At 44.7% G+C, this 19,627-nt stretch overlaps 2 protein-coding genes across 4 annotated transcripts in view; one reads left to right on the top strand and one right to left on the bottom strand.

Annotated features, from left to right (window-relative positions):
* Positions 1 to 1,206: 1,206 nt before the first annotated feature.
* Positions 1,207 to 8,392, top strand: Mmp21 (matrix metallopeptidase 21). Its single transcript, XM_005401995.1, has 7 exons — positions 1,207 to 1,368; positions 2,646 to 3,192; positions 3,638 to 3,777; positions 4,019 to 4,160; positions 5,062 to 5,319; positions 7,678 to 7,850; positions 8,093 to 8,392. The coding sequence occupies exons 1-7, from the start codon at positions 1,207 to 1,209 to the stop codon at positions 8,390 to 8,392; spliced, it is 1,722 nt and encodes a 573-aa protein (XP_005402052.1).
* A 2,812-nt stretch (positions 8,393 to 11,204) lies between these two features.
* Edrf1 (erythroid differentiation regulatory factor 1) overlaps positions 11,205 to 19,627 on the bottom strand; it is a 43,876-nt gene continuing 35,453 nt past the window's right edge. For 2 of the 3 annotated variants that reach the window (XM_005401992.2, XM_005401994.2), the window contains one exon: positions 11,205 to 11,505. In XM_005401992.2, the coding sequence (XP_005402049.1) occupies positions 11,325 to 11,505 (181 nt within the window). In that variant the 3' untranslated portion in view covers positions 11,205 to 11,324. The remainder of the gene's footprint in view (positions 11,506 to 19,627) is intronic. The other variant, XM_005401993.2, reaches the window with a different exon arrangement.

Here is a 19,627-nt window from a genome sequence, read left to right as displayed (position 1 = left end):
ATGATCAGACGTGTGAGGGCAGCCTCCCACAGGGTGATTCAGTGAACCGGGCTACTTCCTGCAGGGCACTGTGCGTCCGGTCAGGAGTGAGGGAAGTGAGGAATTGTAGAGAATCAAAGGGAGGTCGAGAGCTCAGGCCAGCAGGGGCACAGCGTCTTTATTGCAGCTCCCTCCGACCTCACACTCTGGAGGCCGCCAGTTGTGGTCTGCTTGAAACAAAGTCCACTGCAGGGAAGAGCCTGCCTCAGGGTCCCAAAAAGACCAGAAGCTCCTCCATGAGGAGAAAGAGGGTAATGTGATATGGGATGGAGGGTGCACTAGAACCTTGGGTGGTTCTAGTTCATACTCCTAAAAATCCCCCACCCAGGAATTTCTGGGTCTTGACAAAAGCACTACATAGAATGATAAAAACCTACATTCAGGACCACGGAGGGGAACCCGTGACATGCTGTTGAGTTGTAACAAGCCAGGGAATATGTGGTTTATGAAAAATCGTATACACACATAAAGAGAGGGAGGGAGGGAGGGAGGGAGGAAGAGGCTTCTCTATGTACATACACATTTATATCTGTTAGAACAGTTATCAAAATAGTACTGCCCAAAGAGCAAGACTTCCCCTTATTCTGAGTGTTTTTTAAAATGTAATACTTCCTATACTGATTAGACTTTTTTAAATAAGGGAAAAAAAACTGAGAATAAATGTGACAAAAAAGCCTATGATACAAACTAACAATCCCTACACCCCAGTCCACTTGGAAAAAAGAACTTGACCCAAACTCCAAGCAACGTAATGGTCATAGTTTTAAAACTGCAGGTCCGGTTCTGAGATGTAAGGGATTAGTAAGACGGTTTCGTGCTTCTCCTAACAGATGGAAATGCACTGCAATCTCACGGCTCATTTAGGCAGCAAACTCGCCTGCATGCACATCACCATGGAAATGCAGTCCACAGGTGTCTGCGGCCTTGGGATGTAATTCCCCAAGGAGGTGGCGAAGAGGAGCTCTCATACTCCCGAGAAAGGTGGCCCTGGGGTCTTCAAAGGCGGCTCACTCAGGTCCTGCAGAGCAGGCTTGTGGTGGTCACACTTCACACTCTTCGGGACTGGGTGAGAAATGCTTGATTGCTTATAAAAGGTTCCTAAGCCCTGTTCATTAAGGAGGGGAAACAGGGACAAGCAAGGCAAGAGGGCTAGAGTCCAGGCCGGTCATGCTCGCTGCCTCTGTCTTGCATCCAACTCTGCTGCTCTGCTGGCTGGCTGCCCCCTGGCTCGCAAAGCCTGAGGCGCTCTTCCACAGCCGGGACCGCTCGGACCTGGAGCTGTCCCCACTGCACCGGGCCAGGCCCATCGCTGACCTCCAGGCTGCTCAGGTAGAACCCAAGTGCAGCATCACCCCATACAGACACACCTGCATGCCACACACACACACACACACACACACACACACACACACACACACGTGGGGGGACAGGGCATGGGTGTACGAACCAGCCTCTTCAGAGGCAGAGAAGGGGCCAGCAGACTGGCAGGAGTCAGGCAGGCTTCTGGGAACAGGGCTTTCCATGGGCCTAGTAGGAACAATGATGGCTCCATGCTTCTCTTCTTGTATTGTTTGTTTTTTGCAGAACAGGGATGGAATGCAGAACCTTGCATGTGATAGACACGTGCTCTGCCCCTCTGTCCATGTTAATGGACAACCCCTTGGGTCAGCCTCTAGTTAGTGATTAAGGCTGCCCTGTGCCTGCGTGACAGACTTAAATGTCAAGGACCTTTCTAGTTGCCAGTGATGTGCTTGGGGACTAAAGCACTGTTCCAGTGACATTCCTTGGCTGCCCACCTGCCAGTGTCTGTAGATACAGAGAAGGGCACAGACAGCCTTGGTAAAGGTCCCTCACGGCACTACTGAGGGTCCTCAGCAGAGCCATCCTGGGTGGCATCACAGACTGCTGGAGCTCTGCTGTGGCAAGGGCAAGGGCTCACAGGAAGGACCTTCCTTCCTCAGGAGGTGTGGGCTGGGGCAGGGAGTGGACTGAAGGAGGCCTCAAACCCACCCTGGACCTTGTAATCTCAGTGGTCACCTTATGCTACAAGCAGGTCAGGGTTTCCAACACTGATACTTGGCTCCAGGGTGCGCTGGAGCGGGAGGGAGGTGAGAAGGGGCACAGGGCTGGGCCTGCCTGGGCTGCCTTGGATGGCACACTGTGGCCCTGCCCCTCCACCCGTGTGCTAGGACGAAGCTCCCAGTCCTCAGACCCACCTTCCCCCAGGCCCGCTTCTAACTCCGGCTTCTGACCTGGCCTTTCTGTGGCTTCTCCCTCCCCTTCTGTGGTCTCTGGCTGCTTCTGCCTTCAACCTGGCTTTTCCTTCCAGCCTTATACCCACAGGACAGCTCAATTCTGCCCCTTCTCAAGCTCTATGGTGCCAGTGACGTCACTCCAACCAGCCCAGCCTGCCCCACTCACAGACAGTGTCCTCACCTCCTGCCGCACCTCTTACTCTGTCTCCCTCCGTCTCTCTGTCTCCTCTCCTGCCTCCCTCTTCCTCTCCTTTCTCTCTGCTGAATAGTTTTTGGGCAGAGCAGACGCAGGAGCTGGGGAAGCCCACTGGGAGGCACCCCATGGATTTAAACCTTACTTCTCTCCTGCAGAGATTCTTATCCAGATATGGCTGGTCAGCAGTGTCTTCAGCCTGGAGTCGCAACCTCAGGAGGACAGCAGAGGCCGCAGCAAGCAGCGCCCTGGCTGAGGCCATGCGGAGGTTCCAGAAGGCGAATGCGTTGCCCGTTAGTGGGAAGCTGGACACAGCCACACTGGTGGCCATGAACAAGCCACGCTGTGGTGTCCCTGATACACAGGTGCCACCCCAGGTCACTCCGTCGACCCCCCCAGCCCTGGCAACCCCTCCAGGTCTACGGCCCAGGGCCCGACCAAAGCGATTCCTGCAAATGCTGCTGCCGAGGCTGCACAGGCAGCAGGAGGACTCCTCAGACAGTGGGGCCGTCAGGGCCTTCTCCAAAAAGACTCTGACCTGGAGGCTGGTGGGTGAGGCCTACAGCAGCCAGCTCTCTGTGGATGAGCAGAGGTACATTTTCAAACTGGCCTTCAGGATGTGGAGCGAGGTGACCCCTTTGAACTTCCAGGAGGACCTCACTGCCCCTGGGGCTATGGTGGACATAAAACTAGGTTTTGGGAGAGGTAAGATGGACACAGGCTCAGAATACCCCTTCCTGCCCACTGGGAGGGCTGGTACCTCCAGCCTTCCTCTGCTAAGGACTCTTGCCTTGGTGCCAACCCTAAGTGACCCGGGTCCATCCCATCTCAGTTGCCTCTGTCACTTGCAGAAGGATGGTCACAAGGAAGACTACCTGCTGGGCTCGTTCTGCAGTGACAGAGTAGGGGTTGGGGTGCAGATTGAAGCCCTCTGCCAGTGTTGCCTGCCAAGAAGTCACCAGTTCTGTTTCCTCAGTCTTTATGATCACACTGCTTGTAGACAATCTCCCAGGAGTTATTCCAGGAGCTGTCGCCCTGCCTGGCCCTGCTGCTGGAGGCTGGGGCACTGTTGATGCCTGTTCCCTATAGGTAGGGAACCTATAGCAGGCTAACCCCTCGCTCACTGGGACCTCCCCTCTCCCCTCACCAGGCCGGCACCTGGGCTGTACTCGGGTGTTTGATGGGAGTGGGCAGGAGTTTGCTCACGCTTGGCGCCTGGGGGACATTCACTTCGATGACGATGAGCACTTCACACCTCCCACTAGTGACACGGGCATCAGCCTTCTCAAAGTAAGTGGCTCCAGGGGGCAAAGGGCAGGGCAGCAGGGACTTTTCTAGGATATGTTCATGCCTTTCTGAGAAGGCTGGTGGGTCTTTGGTGATGGCTTCCAAATTCTTGCCTTGTCCCCTTTCTGAACAAGAATGGCTCTGTGTGAGGCACAGGCCTGCCCTCTGTAATTTCGGTATCTGTACCTGTGGCATTTAATGGACCAGGTTGGTCCTACACCTATGGTTTGTGTTCCCTTCCTAGGTGGCTGTCCACGAAATTGGCCATGTCCTTGGCTTGCCTCACATCTACAGGACGGGATCCATAATGCATCCAAATTATATTCCCCAGGAGCCTACGTTCGAGTTGGACTGGTCAGACAGAAAAGCAATTCAAAAGCTGTATGGTAAGATAGCTCTTGGGCAGGTCTCCCAAACTCCCCAAAGATGCTCAGAATGCCAAAACACAGCAAGACCCCACTCGATGCTCACTGGGAGGCTGATCTCCAAAGAACACAAAGATGTACAACCCCGACTAGCTGCCCTCTAGCTGCATGATACAATTATCTTAGCTAAAAATGGTCTTACCCAGACTGCAGCCCAGGTAGAGGGCAAAGCTCACCCCCAACAGGCAGTCCCCCTAGCGCTCTCCCCCATGTGCCTCATGTATTGGGTTAGCATACTGCAGCATCTCACAAGAGCTGGTGACCTGGAAACCACTGGAAGACGTTTACTGCAATCTCAAGGCAAAGAGCAGCTAAGCTTCACCTGGGCAGTTTTCATCTCTATTTAATCGTGGGCCAAAGTACTAGTGGTTAATTATTTAATTAAAATGATCAGTGACGTAGCACATATGCCCAGAGCGCAGAACATCAACAGGCCCCTCACAGGGATCAGCCTACTTTTGTTCTAGTCACATCCTCCTGTTCTTGGCACTCGGTGCCTTTGGAAAAAATGAGAGTCCAGACACATTTTCCCCCCTAGTGGGAATCTTAGTCTTGTGTGTATCCAGGACTAAACTTTCCTCCGATGAAGTCAGACTGGCCATCGAAAGGGCCCTCCTCTAGCTACGTTTCTGGTGATCATATGACTTAGCATCCAAACAGCACCCAACTCATGCGAGTCAGGACCGCTGCAGCAGCCTGCGTTCTACCCACATCTCCTCGGCTTACTGCCAGTCTGGAATGGTGTCTGGCTTTAAAGTGTTTTGAAAATTCCAACCTTGCACTCAGCTCTCTATTCCAGTTACACATGGAAGTTAGTTTTTGCACCACATGACAGGTGGATGGCTTTTACTTTTCTTCTCAGGTTCATGTGAGGGATCCTTTGATATTGCATTTGACTGGATTCGCAAAGAGAGAAACCAATATGGAGAAGTGATGGTGAGATTTAGCACGTATTTCTTCCGCAACAGCTGGTATTGGCTTTATGAAAATAGAAACAACAGGACACGATACGGGGATCCTATCCAAATCCTCACCGGCTGGCATGGAATCCCAATGCAAAACATGGATGCGTTTGTCCACATCTGGACAAGGAAAAGAGATGAGCGTTATTTTTTTAAAGGTAAAGATTAATTTTTTGTTCTGTTTCTAAATTGCCTGGGCTGGTCTCAAACTTGTGATCTTCTTGCTTCAAGCTCCTGAGTAATTGGGATTGCAGGTGTGCACCACCATGCCCTGATCCCCTGGTCTTTTTAAGGAGACATCTAAGTTATTGAATGCAGGCATGCATGAAGGAATGAATGAATGAGTGAACAAATTTTGCTAGGAACTTGAGGTGATTGCCAAAGAATCATAGAAAGAGCCTGACAGGTTTTATGTAGTTCTGGAGGTAAAGAGTCTACCCTGGAAGGCTACAAAGAGAAATATGTGTTCAGGAGGTGGGCTGAGCAGGGGAGGTGACTACTGCTATCTGGAATTCGATGTTGACAGCACCAGGAGTCAGGGCTTGGCCTAGACTTAGGGATAGGCGGGATCTAGAATGCCCATAAAAAGGCACTTGGGATGGTGTGTGGGTGTGTGCATGGGTGGGGCCCAGCAGCAGGAGCTGGGAATGGTACAGGCACATCTATGACTGTCAAGTTTGTTGAGGGGTGCGTGTGTAGCGGGGGGCACTCAGGAGACTTGGTTGGGAAGACTGGGTTGGTCCATTCTTGGAAAGTCTCAAATCCTAAGGCCAGGGATGGACTTCACAGAGCAGCAGGCAACGAGCAGTTGCTGAACTGGGAAGATCAGTGCTTTGCTGGGAGTTGGTAGGGCTGCGGGTGGAGATGACCATGTGAAGCAGGGCAGGTTGGGGCTGTCTTGCCACCGCTCCTCCTCATTCACAGGCCACCTAGTCAAGCACCTGCACACCCAGCTCATGTAGGCACCCTGCTTTGCAAATGCAGGCTGGTCCTGAATGTACATCACTCCTGCTCTTCTTCACGCTCAACCCAGCAACAGTTGCGTATACTCTCTAGATTTGAATCCTAGTAAAGCTGAGTTCACAAGGCAAGAGCAAAAGTAAAAGGATTTTTCTATATAAGTGTTTCACGTGCAATTTGGTTTTTGTTCATGAACTCTCTGCCTACCCCTATGTCTTCGAGGTTTTTACCTACTTTCTCTTCCAATAAATTTAGTGTTTCTGGTTTAATATTGAGATCTGTGAACCATTTTGACTTGAGTTTGGTGCATGGTGATAGGCTTGGGTCTATTTATAGGCTTGGGTCTATATAAACTTTACCATCAGGAGCCTGTGTGTAAACTCGGCTTTCATTTTCCTTTATATTACACAAAAGAAGAATTATTCTAGTTTGGTTACATTAAGCAATCACCCTGTGGCAGGTTTTCATAGTTGCAGTCTTTCAGAATTGGGAGCACATCTTTCAGTGATTTTAAGGGGCTCCAGACTAGAATTTATGTTGGCAACACGGAAAAAAAATCATTATTGAATTGGGTCCTCATGGGGGGCACTGCATAATACAGCTACATTTTGTTCTTGGAGCATTAAAAACAGCTTAATTTGTTGTGAATTCTTTTTAAAAAATTCCACTGTAAGTGAATTGCATCTGTATTGGGACATGTCATTGTTCTCAATGGTAAACTTTTCCAAATATATTGAGTATTTGGGAACTAAGAGGTGTAACTGCTTGAGGTGTTCTGTGAATCATGGACAGGGGAATACCTAGCTCAGTGGATTTATTGTGTTGGCAACATGTCAAATATTCAGGTTAGAAATAAGGAAAGGCAGGAATAGCCCTCGCCTGCCTCCGAACATGAAAATAACCTTTGAACTTTGCAACAAAATGGGGCAGAGGACAAGATTTGACTTCCCTGGCGAGGGTAGAATCTCCCTGGGTGGAAGATGGGAGTCCAGGGTTGTATCTCCATCCAGCCAAGGCTGTCCGGATTGGATGAACAACCTGGGGATCACTTGTGTCGTCACTGGCAGAGTGGGGGGTAGAGGTAAGGCTAGCAGATTCTAAAACACTACAAAAAGGTATAATTCAATCACTAGCCTCAGGCTTATATCAGTTAGGGTAGAAAGATGATTCAGGCCAACGGTGAGCTATTAACATGTAAAAGATCTTTAGACCACAGAAGAGGGAGAAGATTAAAGATACTCGAGTGACACCATGCTATTTTTGTTGATGACAGCCAGTGGGAACCCCCTGCCTGGGGTTCACCATGAAAGGCAATCAGCATTCAGCAGTGATATGTAAAGAAAAATGGACCACTGGGGTCACCTTAAGTCACTCAATACCTGGGAAAAATCACTAAGTGAAACTACAGTCCGATGAGGAAAATCCTGCTTTCTCCTGGAGTCGGGCAGAGTATCATGCAGGATCGGCTCAGACCTATTTTGGAAGTTATCTTCTTTGCCATGTTTCCTATATTTTGATATTAATAAACCATGTTAACATTTTTGATTGGCTCTCAGGAAACCAATACTGGAGATACGACAGTGACAAGGATCAGGCCATCCTAGAAGATGAACAAGGAAGACGCTACCCCAGACTGATTTCAGAAGGGTTTTCCGGCATCCCCAGCCCTTTAGATACTGCCTTTTATGACCGAAGGAAGCAGTTAATTTACTTCTTCAAGGAGTCCTTTGTAAGTAGCACTGCTTCTGTGAGTGCTGATTGAGATTTGCCAGATGACTGAGCTCTCAGCTGAAAGCTGTTCTCATTACTGCAGATCCCTATAGCAGTGGCAAATTAGGTGGTAAATTATTTAGAGCTTCAAATCTAGAGAATGTGGTGCAAAGTCAGGTTTAATTAACTCATTACTATAAGTTAACCTACAAATCAATGATCTTCAGAAAAGCCACTCTCACTACTTAACTTGTTTTGCAGGTATATGCCTTTGATACCAACAAAAATCAAGTGCTTAATTCCTACCCAAAGCAGCTTACTGAAGTCTTTCCAGCAATAACACCACAAAACCATCCCTTCAGAAATATAGATTCGGCTTACTACTCCTACGCACACAACTCCATTTTCTTTTTCAAAGGCAACGCATACTGGAAAGTAGTTAGTGAAAAGGACAGACAACAGAATTCCTGGCTTCCCTCTAATGGCTTATTTCCAAAAAAGGTTATTTCAGAGAAGTGGTTTGATGTTTGTGATGTCCACATCTCTACACTTAACATATAATGAGGCAGGATCATAAGTTGGAGTTCAGCTCGAGTAACTTAGCGAGATCCTGTCTCAAAATAAAGTTCCCAAGTGCTCACTTTGGCAGCACATAAAGTCAAGTCTACAGATGTAGCTCAGTGCAATGACCCAAGGTTCAATCCTCAATACTGCATTAAAAAAAACAAAACCAAGACAGTCATAAGATTCCTCTTCCATATGAAAAAAAATCTGACTTTTTACACAGAAAAAAAGTCAGATTTTTAATAGCTGAAGCAATTATGGCTCCCCCAGTGAAAACACTGCCTCAACTTTAAAAATGCACAATTTGAAGATCAATTGCTTAAAAAAAAAAAAAATCACCAAATAATTTTTTTAGAAGAGAGTAAAAAACAACAAAGCAAGCACCCCAAGGAATCCCGCTCTGCTTCTGCCCGTGACTGTGGCTCTGTAGCTGTGTCCTATCCCAACACCGCTGCACCCGGGGCCCGGGGGTCAGAAAGGCAGCCAGAGCCATGGGTCAAACCACCAAGGAAAGAGATGCCACCCCTAAGGGCATGGAAATGGCTGCACTGTACTTCGAAGTAAAGGGCTCAATGGGAAAGTTCACAGAACTGGAATTAAGTACAAGGTCCCTATCATAATGACATTTTTCTAACACTTGACAGAGTACAAAAGGTTTTCACTGTATGTCTGTCTTGATCTTCACAACTGTCAGCATTTCCAATCCAAGAAGCCGAAGTTCACTTGTCAAACCAGGTGGTAGCTCCGGAGCCCACCTCCCACTTCCGGCTCCATGCAGCCCACGGTGGTCTCCTGCCCTGCAGTTCGATGTGCTCTATTTCGCACACGCAGGCCCACACTCCGACTGGTCCTGAGCAGAAAAGCTTCTCTGGCTCGCTGTAATTCACTTGTGCTCTCCTCTCCTTGGAAAGCAGTGAACTTACCCTGACAGTTCACTTACGTTCTGAAAGCCAGACACGAAGTAGAGCTCTGAAAGCTACTGGATACTTTTATTTTTCCCATGTCAATTTATATGTAGGATAGGCATTATGTCCCTCTCACTTTTACATAATATGATTAGTAAATCTTAAAACCAAAACCCTGATGCCGTATGTACAACGTGAACAAAATGTGGGCAATGCAATTAACGGAAGAACACTCTGGATTATCAATGATCGGGCCACGATACATTTCTTCAAAACAAATAGCTAAAATACAGGTACTGCCCAAAGCTTTAAATTAAGATTACCAAGTTACAAATACATTTAAAAAGTACTTTTCCCCTGTAGAAATTTTCATGTTATTGCTTTGACAAGGGAAGACAGAATTTATATTTTCTTGCTTAAAAACCATTTTCCCTTTGACTGAAAGGCTACTCAGCTAAGAAAATCCAGGAGACAAGTAACGCTTAATACCCTGAACCCTAGAACATTTCTATCTATATAGGAACATCCCTTTCGAATTCATTAACCCAAAATGTGGTATAAGCAATGGAAGTGCTCCAGTTTAACTAGCAGAGGAAGGACAGTCCCATCCCATGTGCCACTTGCTGCAAGGGGAAACACCACAGTGCTCCTGAAATGAGACACTGCTGATTTGGTACAAATGCTGTACAGTTTAGATAAAACTCTAAATGCTCAATGATTAGTCTTTGCCAATGGATGCACATCTGTCCCAAGGACACAACAAACCAAATCAACAAGGAACTGGACAAACGGCAAGAGAATTCTGCCAAGCTATGACAGGTGCCAACTCATTTTCCATGAAGACATTTGAAAATCTCTAAGTAAAAGAAAGCAGTTTAAAGTCAGTTTATTCCAGATTCCTTCACTGAGGTGTTGCTGGGTGGGGGGCTGTTGGTCCACGAGGAGGACCTGCAAGATGACACCAGCCGCCCCCTGGGCGGGACTGAAGGGAGTCAGTGGCATCACTTCCTGCCACCAGGCCCAGGCCCAGGCCCAGGCTGACCCCAATGTCAGTGCAGAGCACCCCATGCTGCCATCCCAACATGGAAGTCTGTAGTTTACACGTTACACCGTCTCTGTTGAAATTCAGAACATTAATTATGAAGGACAAATACAGCTTTGTACACTGTAGGCTTTGGGAAAAATAGTGTGTATGTATGCTACTGGATGAGGCCCAGAAGGCAGCACAAGCAGCACGTCACATTCATGTAGTGGATGGTAGTTTTATTTTTAATGCTATGAGCTTTGTAAAATTTATTCATTGAACCAAGTCCAAGTCACAACTCAATATGAAGAATGAAAAGTATACAAATATTTTAAATAAATAATTTATTCAAAATAGTTTTTTCACCTTGTTCACAGTTTCAAGTTAAAAATGAAAAACAAAAAACAAACGGTGTAGTACCTATCCTTAATCAATTGTTTATATATAAAGTCAAAGAAAAGTGAATCCCTTTAGAACATGCATTACATACAGACCACTTCACCATGGCTAGTCTTTAGAAAATCTTGCACTGAATCTTAAAAGGGTACACTTTTCTGTGCAATTTAGAAAAAAACATTATAGATGTACAGGAAATTTCTTTAACCCATTTGAACCTATAAAATCATTTGGACAAAAGTTCCCTTGATCAAAGTAACATTTCATCCAAAATAATTGTATCTTAAACCCATGTAGCTTAACGTACTTCAAAAATATTTAAGATGTAATTGTGTCACAGAAAGTCTAGTGAGGTAACTTGTACTTCTCCAAGAAATAAGAGCTGGAAGCTTTTGGGTTGACTGGTGTTAGCACTTCAAATGAAGAAGCCAAAGAACCCCACGGCAATCTGTGTACTGTAGGAAGAACGTGCATGTTTCCACTGTTCTACCTGTTGGGATGGGTATTTCCTCATATTTAATGAAAGGCAGCACCAAATGGACAAAGCAGCTCCCATGTTCAGAAGGCACTGACAGTGCGCTGGGGGACACAGCTCTGTGCACCGTCACTGGACGGCGACAGCCCCACCACTCCCGGTGCTGCCGCCACGGGCCAGCTGCTCCAGCAGGTGGATGATGATGTTGATTCTTTCTAAAAGACTTGCACTTTTGTTTGCAGTTGCTCTCAAAAGCTGGGAGTAAATTTGCTTGTTGGTTTTGAAGACCACATCCTCATCAATGTTACTGCTGGGGTAAAAAAAAAAAAGTGAAGGCAACAGTGGAAAGGGACCCAAAACAAACAGTAACGGGGCCACACTGTACAGAGAAGCAGGTGTCCACTAACGCCTTTCATACCTACCTGTTTATACCTACTGTTCCTGGGCCTGTTTTCAGACATGTATGTCAAATACCAATTAAAACCAGCATGCAACTTTTTATAAGTATCTGAATGCCTGTTGTGCACAGGGAGCTGACTTGGCAGTGAACCAGACCAAAAAGAAAATCCCTGCTTCCTGCTAGGGACAGAGTGGGGGCCACTGGGAGACGACATACAGTGAACAATTAAAACAGAGCATGAAATCCTGGGCAACAAAGGCAAGGCAGGCGGTATCACAATCCTTGACTGAAAATTATAGTACAAAGCTACTGTGATAAAATCCCCATGGTGCTGGCAAAAAAAACAAGACCCGAAGATCAATGGAACAGACTAGAAGATGCAGCCACAACCACAAACACACTCAGACACCTTATCTTTGACAAAGGGGCCAAACATGTTCACTGGAAGAAAGATAGCCTCTTTAATAAATGGTGCTGGAAAAACTGGCTTTCCACATGCTGAAGACTAAAACTAAACCCATGCCTATCACCATGCACCAAAATGAAGTCGAAATGGCTTAAAGATCTAAATATTAAAACAGAAACACTACATCTACTGGAAGACAAAGTAGGTGGAAGTCTTGAAGACACAGGGGTAGGCAGAGAGTTTATGAACAAAAACCAAACTGCAAGCAAAGAATCAACAACTGGGATCTCATTGAAAAGTCTTTTGTGAGGCCAGAGGAGGGCGGGCCCTGCCACTGTCGGTCTGCAAGGCTGGCTAGGTAGTGGGACAGGCTACCCTGTGCCCTCCCCTGGGCCCTCTCCCCGCTAACAGGCTGTCCCTCTGGTGCTCGACCAACGACCCCACTGCTCTAGCTGGAACCACCCGCGGCACTGTCTGCCAGGTTCCGCCCCTCGGCAGACACCGGCCAGCCCTCCCCACCGCCTGGGACTCGTGCCGGCCCCTCCCCACCGTCCCTGCCGCACAATGCACCATGCACAGTGCTGGGGCGTCGCAGACCACACCCGAATCCCGACACCCCAAGGTGCGCCCCTAGCCCCTCCTCGCTGCCTCTCCCCCACCACCAAAAAAGAAAAAGTTTTTGCCTATCAAAAGGAATCACCAACAGGGTGAAAAGAAAACCCATGAATTAGGAAAACATTTTAAACAACTGTTCCTCAGACAAAAGGACTCCTGTCTAGAACATATGAAGAATTAAAAAAAAAAAAATCAGGCCCCCCAAATTCAAAGACCCAATACAAAAATGGGCATCTGAGATGAATATAGACTTCTCAGATAAAGAAATACAAATGGCAAATACATGAAAAAATGTTCATTAGTCATTCGAGAAATGCACATCAGAACAACACTGAGATTCCATCTCACCCCAGAAAGAATGGCTATCATCAAGAAATCAGCCCCTAACAAATGTTGGAGAGGCTGTGGGGAAAAAGGAGCACTTCTCCACTGTTGGTGGGAGTGTAGACTGGTGAAACCACTGTGGAAATCAGTCTGGCGATTCCTCAGTAAACTAGGATTAGAGGTGCCATTCAACCCAGTTTTTCCCCTCCTGGGTATTTTTCCAGAACTAAAAACATCATACTACAGCGATATATGTGCACCCATGTTTATAGCAGTGCAATCTGTAATAGCTAAATCTTGGAAACAACCCAAATGTCCATCAACTGAGGAATGGATTAAAAAAGATGTGCTATTTTTATACAATGGAGTATTACTCAGCTATAAAGAAAGATAAACTTGAGGCTTTTATAGGTAAATAGATGCAACTAGAGACCATACTCACAAGTGTAATAAATCAGACTCACATGTGTAAACATCAGATTGCCTCCCTACTATAAGAACTTGAAATAGTAAATAAAATCTGAAGGGTACAATAGATATGGTGAAAGGGAAAGAAACTGCTCAAATAGGAAAGAACAACTGGGATGAAGGAAAAGAGAAAAAAAAAAGAAGGGGAAAATAGGTGTATTTATATACAAGATAGCTAAGATAACTGTACCACTAATTTCTATTGGTTTATTGAAATGAACAGTTAATGTATAATTGTTTGATCAATCTTACATGCCTATATCTGGTTATCTGAGTAACTACTTTGAAGATAACAATAAGTAATATAACAACCATTATTTATTTCCTATCATCTTGTTTTGAAATTCTGTATCATTTTTATTGTTTTTGTGCTGTTTTGTTTATGCCTTGTTTTTATTTTTTTTTGATATTTTCTCTTTAAAATTAAATATATATATATGTATATGCAAGGATAGCTGAGGTAAGTGTATTGCTGATGTCTACTGGTTTATTGAAAGGAACAATTAATGCTTATTTTTTTTTCTCTTGACCAATTTTGCATGTTTATATCTGGTAATCGGAACAACTAATTTGAAGACCACAATATGCAATATAACAACCATTGCTGAATTCCTATCATCTTGTTTAATGAAGCTCTGTATTGTTTCTAATGTTTTTTTATTAGCTGCTATTATCTTTAATTGTCTGATCAATCTTGCATTCTTGTATCTGGTAATCTGAGCAACTTTGTGGAAGATAACAATATGTAATATAACAACCACTGTTAATTCCTATCATCTTGTTTTGAGATCTTGTATTGTTTTTATTTTTGTATTGTATTGTTTTTGTCTTCATTGTTATTGTTGTTTTTTCTCTTTAAAATAACAAAAAGCCAGGAATGGTGGCACAGGCCTGTCATCCCAGCACTTCGGAGGCTGCGGCAGGATGATTGTTGTGAGTTCAAGGCCAGCCTGAACTGCATAGTAAGACCCTGTCTCAAAAAGACAAAAAAACAAAAAAAAACCCCAGAGCACAAGATGATATATGCCACAAAGATGAGACAGAGAAGATGAGCCAGGGCAGGAGGGAAGTAGAGCAGGACTTCTACTCTGTAAGCCTAGTTGAGAGACCCTCAGACAGTGTGGACAAGCTGATGCTCAAAGCAGCTGCAGGGCGCCAGCTGAAGCTACCCGGAGCTGCCCACATACCCACGACCCAGGGCCTTTGGCACTCCCATCACTCTAAACTCAGTAGCTCCAAAAGCTGGCTCAAGAAAGCCCCTCAGCTGGAGAGTGTGTTAGACTACTTCCGTTTGCTTACTTTTATAGTTTGTTCTGAAAATTTTTTGCCACTCATGGTAGATCAATTTATTGTATTTATGCTACTACTGCAAAAGACTAGTAATTACATGGCAGTTCAATTCTAGCTCTTTTTTTTTTAGAGGCGTCTAGATGCAACAAAAGCAGGGAACAGATGACATTTCCAGGACTGCTTATAGTGTGCAAGACCACAGCTAAGCCTGACTCTCAGAAAGGCAAGGACTAGTATTATTACTTTTAGAGGTAGAAGCTAAGGCCCAGAGAGCCGCATAATTTGAATCAAGGTCAAAATGTCATGTTTTCCTTTGTTCCTCCCTCCCTCCCTTCTCTTCCTCTCCTTTTTTTAGTTTTTATTTTTTAGTGTGCTAGTGGTGGAGCTAGAACCCAAGGCCTTGTCCTCACTAAACGTGTACTAAGCTACATCCCCAGTCCGTTTTCTAATTTCAAACACTATCTTCTTGCTCTTTTTCCTCTCTGGTGTGCAAACTCTCCCTCAACCAAAGTAACCTTCAGGCCCTCTAGACAGCGCCGCACTGTCAGCGCAGAGCCCCTTCCCAGGCCAGGTCAAAGCTACTAGGAATCCCTCTTCCCTTCCATTCATCTCTCCTCCACAGTCTGATCACCCCCTTCAGAGACTCATTTCTCCCTCCCGATTCTCACTTCTTTTATCAGGCAAATCTCTCTTCCCCTCAAAACTTGCCACAGCACCATGAAAATAACTATTCACACTGCATGCACTATCTGCAATTTGGACCAAAGACTGGCTATGTTTTTTGAAGGGTTAACACCTCCAGAATTTCTGATAACCTTATAGAAAATTTAAATTACTCTAACAGTAATCAAGGCACTAGCACTTAACCCTAAAAGGGGTCTGAAATATGAATTTGTTTCTATGGAAAATGATAGCGCATTGTCACTTTATGTGGGTGTCTAAACATAACTTAATGGCTGCTGGAATCACAAATTTTAAAACCTTTGATTTTTTCTCATCACATTTCTAAACCTTAGTTTTTTGGCTCCAAATTTCTAAAAATCATGCTCCCCCTTTTTTTTTGTCTTTTTGAGACAGTGTGCAGTTCAAGCTGGCCTTGAGCTCACTTTGTAGCCCAGGCTGGTCTTGAACTCGCAATGATCCTCCTGCCTCAGCCTCCGGAGTGCTGGGATTACAGGCGTGCGCCACGACGCCCAGCTTATCATGCCCTTTTTTAATCCATTTTCATGAGTAGTTTCACTGAACTACAACCTTTATTTATAGGGCTCTGTTATTTCACAGGTAACTAACTCACGTTTGTTTACTTTTTATTCAACTAAATATTAAATGTACATATCCTGCTGGGAACAAGCCATAAATCTTAGGGATGTATTCTCTGCACTGCAGCGGAGGGTTTCGGCACAGAGATCACTTCCACTTTTTAGTTTTTCATTATTTTAAACCCCAAAGCTGCCAAAATGTCAAGAGGCCCCATTCTGCTGACACAATATGTACTGAAGCAGAAAAAAACTTCTATAACCTGTTAAGTAAACTAAACTAGAATTCTATCAGGATGATGTCAAGGCAGCTGTCACACAATGAAGTATCTGCATAAATTGAAAATGAAAAATATTCTAAACAAATTAAATGTATCTTTTTTTTCTTAGATTTCACTGTAATTCTATAGGAATCTAAGAAAATTATGAGTTTCTATTATTATCCCCAATTAATTTTTACCTTCTGCCTCAGGGGATGGGAAAAAAGCAGTCAAAACAAAACAAACTAATGCTTCCTTCCTTTTATGGTCTTGTTTTGATTTTCTCTTACTCTAAAAGGGCATGTACACTACTTCACTGTGAAATAACTAGGTTCTACACATAGGATGTTCTTCTCTACAAAAAAAATATAGATGTTGCCTTTGTAAGTGAGTGAAACATCAGAGAGCTTGGTGCATGCCTGTAACCCCAGCTACCCAGGTAGCTGAGGCAGGAGGATTCCAAGTTCAATGCCAGCCTTGGGCAACTCAGCAAGACCCTGGCTCAAACAAGCAAAGCAAACAAAAAACCAACAATAACAAAAACAAGCTGGGGATGTAGCTCAGTGGCAGAGAGCTCTCTTAGCATGTGGGAAATCCTGGGTGCAATGTCTAGCTCAACAAACCAAACCAAACCAAACCAAACCAAACCAGACCAGACCAAACCAAATGCCTCAAAAAGTCATTCAGTAATCAATGGTTCTGTTTTGAAACCTGTCAACACGTTTGTAGTATTAATACAGTGTCACATTTAAGTCTTTAATAAGCCTGAAAAATCAATATAAATGATTTAAATAGGACTTTAGGCAACATGCATGAAAATTATAGATTAAAAATTTCTTCAGCAGAAGAAAATAGTAACTTGAAAAAGAAGTCAGACAACTATCCATTAAAATAAAAAGTACTCAGATCATACATCGGCCTGTTAGGATTATAAAATATAAGACTAAACCTCTTACTCGTCAGCCAATTACTCAAACCATCAATTTGTGAAAATCATTACTACTCTTTCTCACGTATCATATATTTATATTGTCAGCTGGTGAAAACCAATTAAAAATTCATCCACTGTTGTTAAGCAAGAAAAACCCTGAGTTCTTTTTCAACTCTGTTACTATATGTACTATCCACTTTCCTTTTGCTTCTTCAGGAAGCTGGAAATATCTGCTAAACCATAGTGAATATATCAAAATACCCTGCTGTGTACCAGAGCCAGGGAAAGGCAAAGACTCAGACAGCAAGGATCAGCAACTGCACTGAATGAGATGGCAAGGGACCTGACACTGAGACAGCCCCCTAATAGAAGTTCACCTTAGACCACAGGAAGTTAGAGCAATTAATCTGCTTCTGAATGCAGTGTACACAAAATAACTAATAAGCCCCAGCAAGCTTGCCTCTCCTCTCCCCAACACCAAAGGCCGCATGTCAGGTGTGCTAGTGGACTATGGCTGGCAGTGTGAAAGACGACCCCTTTCAGAGGGACAGCACAAAGGGAGGATTTCAAACTGAAGATGGAGCAGACATTAAGAACTCCCTTTTGCAGACTTAAATGCAAGAATAGTGCCTCAGGGGTACCTTGCACACCCCCAGTGAAGGACTGAAACTGTGGCTCATACTGATAGTACTGAACTCTATAGGTACTATGCTTGATAAAGTTTAGTTTATAAATTAGGAATAGGAAGCTAGGTGTGGTGGCACATGCCTACAATCCCAGCTCTTGGGAGACGGAGGCAGGAGGACTGCTGCAAGTTGGAGACCAGCATACAGTCTTTCCTTTTTTTTACTAACTCAAGAACTTTCATCTTTTCACTTAAATGAAGCACTTTACAGATGTGGCATTACAAATTGTCAGAATCACTACTCTTGCACTTTGGGACTATTTTTAAGGAAAATAAAGGTTATCTAAACGTAAGTAGCAGTGGAGGCCGGTGTGGTGGCACATGCCTATAATCCCAGAACTTGGGAGACTGAGGCAGGAGGATCATTGTGAGTTCGAGACCAGCCTGGACTACAAAGTGAGCTCAAGGCCAGCCTGAACTACATAGCAAGACCCTGTCTCAAAAAGAGCAAAAAAAAAAAAAAAAAAAAAAATCAAGCAGCAGCGAAACTGTAAACCAAGTGACAATGATAACTAAGTGACTGATGAGCAGGAAGGGATGATTCACACCCTGGACCAAACAGCAGGTTTCATCAGGGTCTTCAAAATGGTGTACATAACTTATTTCTGGAACTTTGTATTCAATATTTTGGAACCAGAGTTGACCACAGATAACTGAAACTTCAGAAAGGAAAACTGTAGCCAAGGGGGAAGACTGCTGTATTGCTAGAAGAAGCTGAAGCTCATGATGTATGGAAAAGGTAACCATGAGAGCAACCAAAAAAACTCAATGACACCTCAACTCCAGGCTAGAAAAACAAACTTAATACTCCACACTGAAGTCCTGGCTGGGGGAAGGTTTCAAAACTTCTCAGCCAAAACCATCAGTTCTTCAGCCACGATTGCCCCGTTTTCAACAATTACGAGATGGCTGAAAAGGAAGGAAACGACAGCACACTGGCAAGAGGCAAAGACTGAACAGAATCAGATTCAGAGAGGACAACGCTGCAACGGCCTCTCAGGTGATTCAAAATAACCGCAATGAACATGCTTAAGGCTCTAATGGAAAACATGGAACCCATTCAAGCTCAGACAGGAAATTTCAGGAGAGAAAGAGCAAAGTTTGGGAGTGATGGAATTGCACTGTATCCTAATTGTGGTGGCAGACACACACCTATGTGCTCTTTCAAAGCTTGAAGAACAAAACACAAAAGACAAACACTGTTTTCTAAGATGATAAACCGGTAAAATATACATAAGATAACTGGAAACAATGGCAATATTAGGGTGGTTTTTTCTTTTTGCTATTTTCCCAATTTTGCATTACGGATCACAGCCATACAGCCACTGTAAAAAAGGTGTATTACTTACATTACTATCCTGACCTAGTCCTTACTACTGCAATTTCCAATTAAACTGATAATGAAAAACAATCTCTGGCAAAGTAACACACTGCAGGAGCTCACTGAAGAACCTGGGAATATTTGGGCTGGCATGCTCACTCCCTGCTTTTCTAATTTCCTGGCTGTAGAGACCTCGATGTTATGTCATCTACTTCTATGGTGCACTTGGCCCTGAGCATCCACACCGAGGGTCAGACTTCCCATGAAAGACAACGTTCAGAAGTGTTTAGAGTCTTCGCTGCAGGGTCATTCGTCTCTCCCTGGGAACACGTCCCACAAACAACAGGGTATCTACCCCTCGGTAGCCAAGACTTTGTGTCTACACGCTGAATATGTAGTTGGCCCCACGGAGACGATTTTCACCTACTTTAACAAGTCAAGAAGGAAAACCTCTTAAATTCTGCATTTTCCACATA

The sequence above is a fragment of the Chinchilla lanigera genome, unplaced genomic scaffold, assembly GCF_000276665.1.
Source record: "Chinchilla lanigera isolate Chin_1 unplaced genomic scaffold, ChiLan1.0 scaffold00076, whole genome shotgun sequence".
In the NCBI taxonomy this organism is placed as follows: Eukaryota; Metazoa; Chordata; class Mammalia; order Rodentia; family Chinchillidae; genus Chinchilla; species Chinchilla lanigera.
Note: the sequence above shows the minus strand (reverse complement) of the source record. Positions and strands in the feature narration are given on the sequence as shown.

Excerpts from the sequence above, each read along its gene's own strand:
- Mmp21 (XM_005401995.1), top strand. The coding sequence starts at position 1,207 with ATGCTCGCTGCCTCTGTCTTGCATCCAACTCTGCTGCTCTGCTGGCTG. Across the intron at positions 3,193-3,637 it reads AAAACTAGGTTTTGGGAGAG|GCCGGCACCTGGGCTGTACT; the intron begins GTAAGATGGACA and ends TCCCCTCACCAG. Across the intron at positions 4,161-5,061 it reads AGCAATTCAAAAGCTGTATG|GTTCATGTGAGGGATCCTTT; the intron begins GTAAGATAGCTC and ends TTTTCTTCTCAG.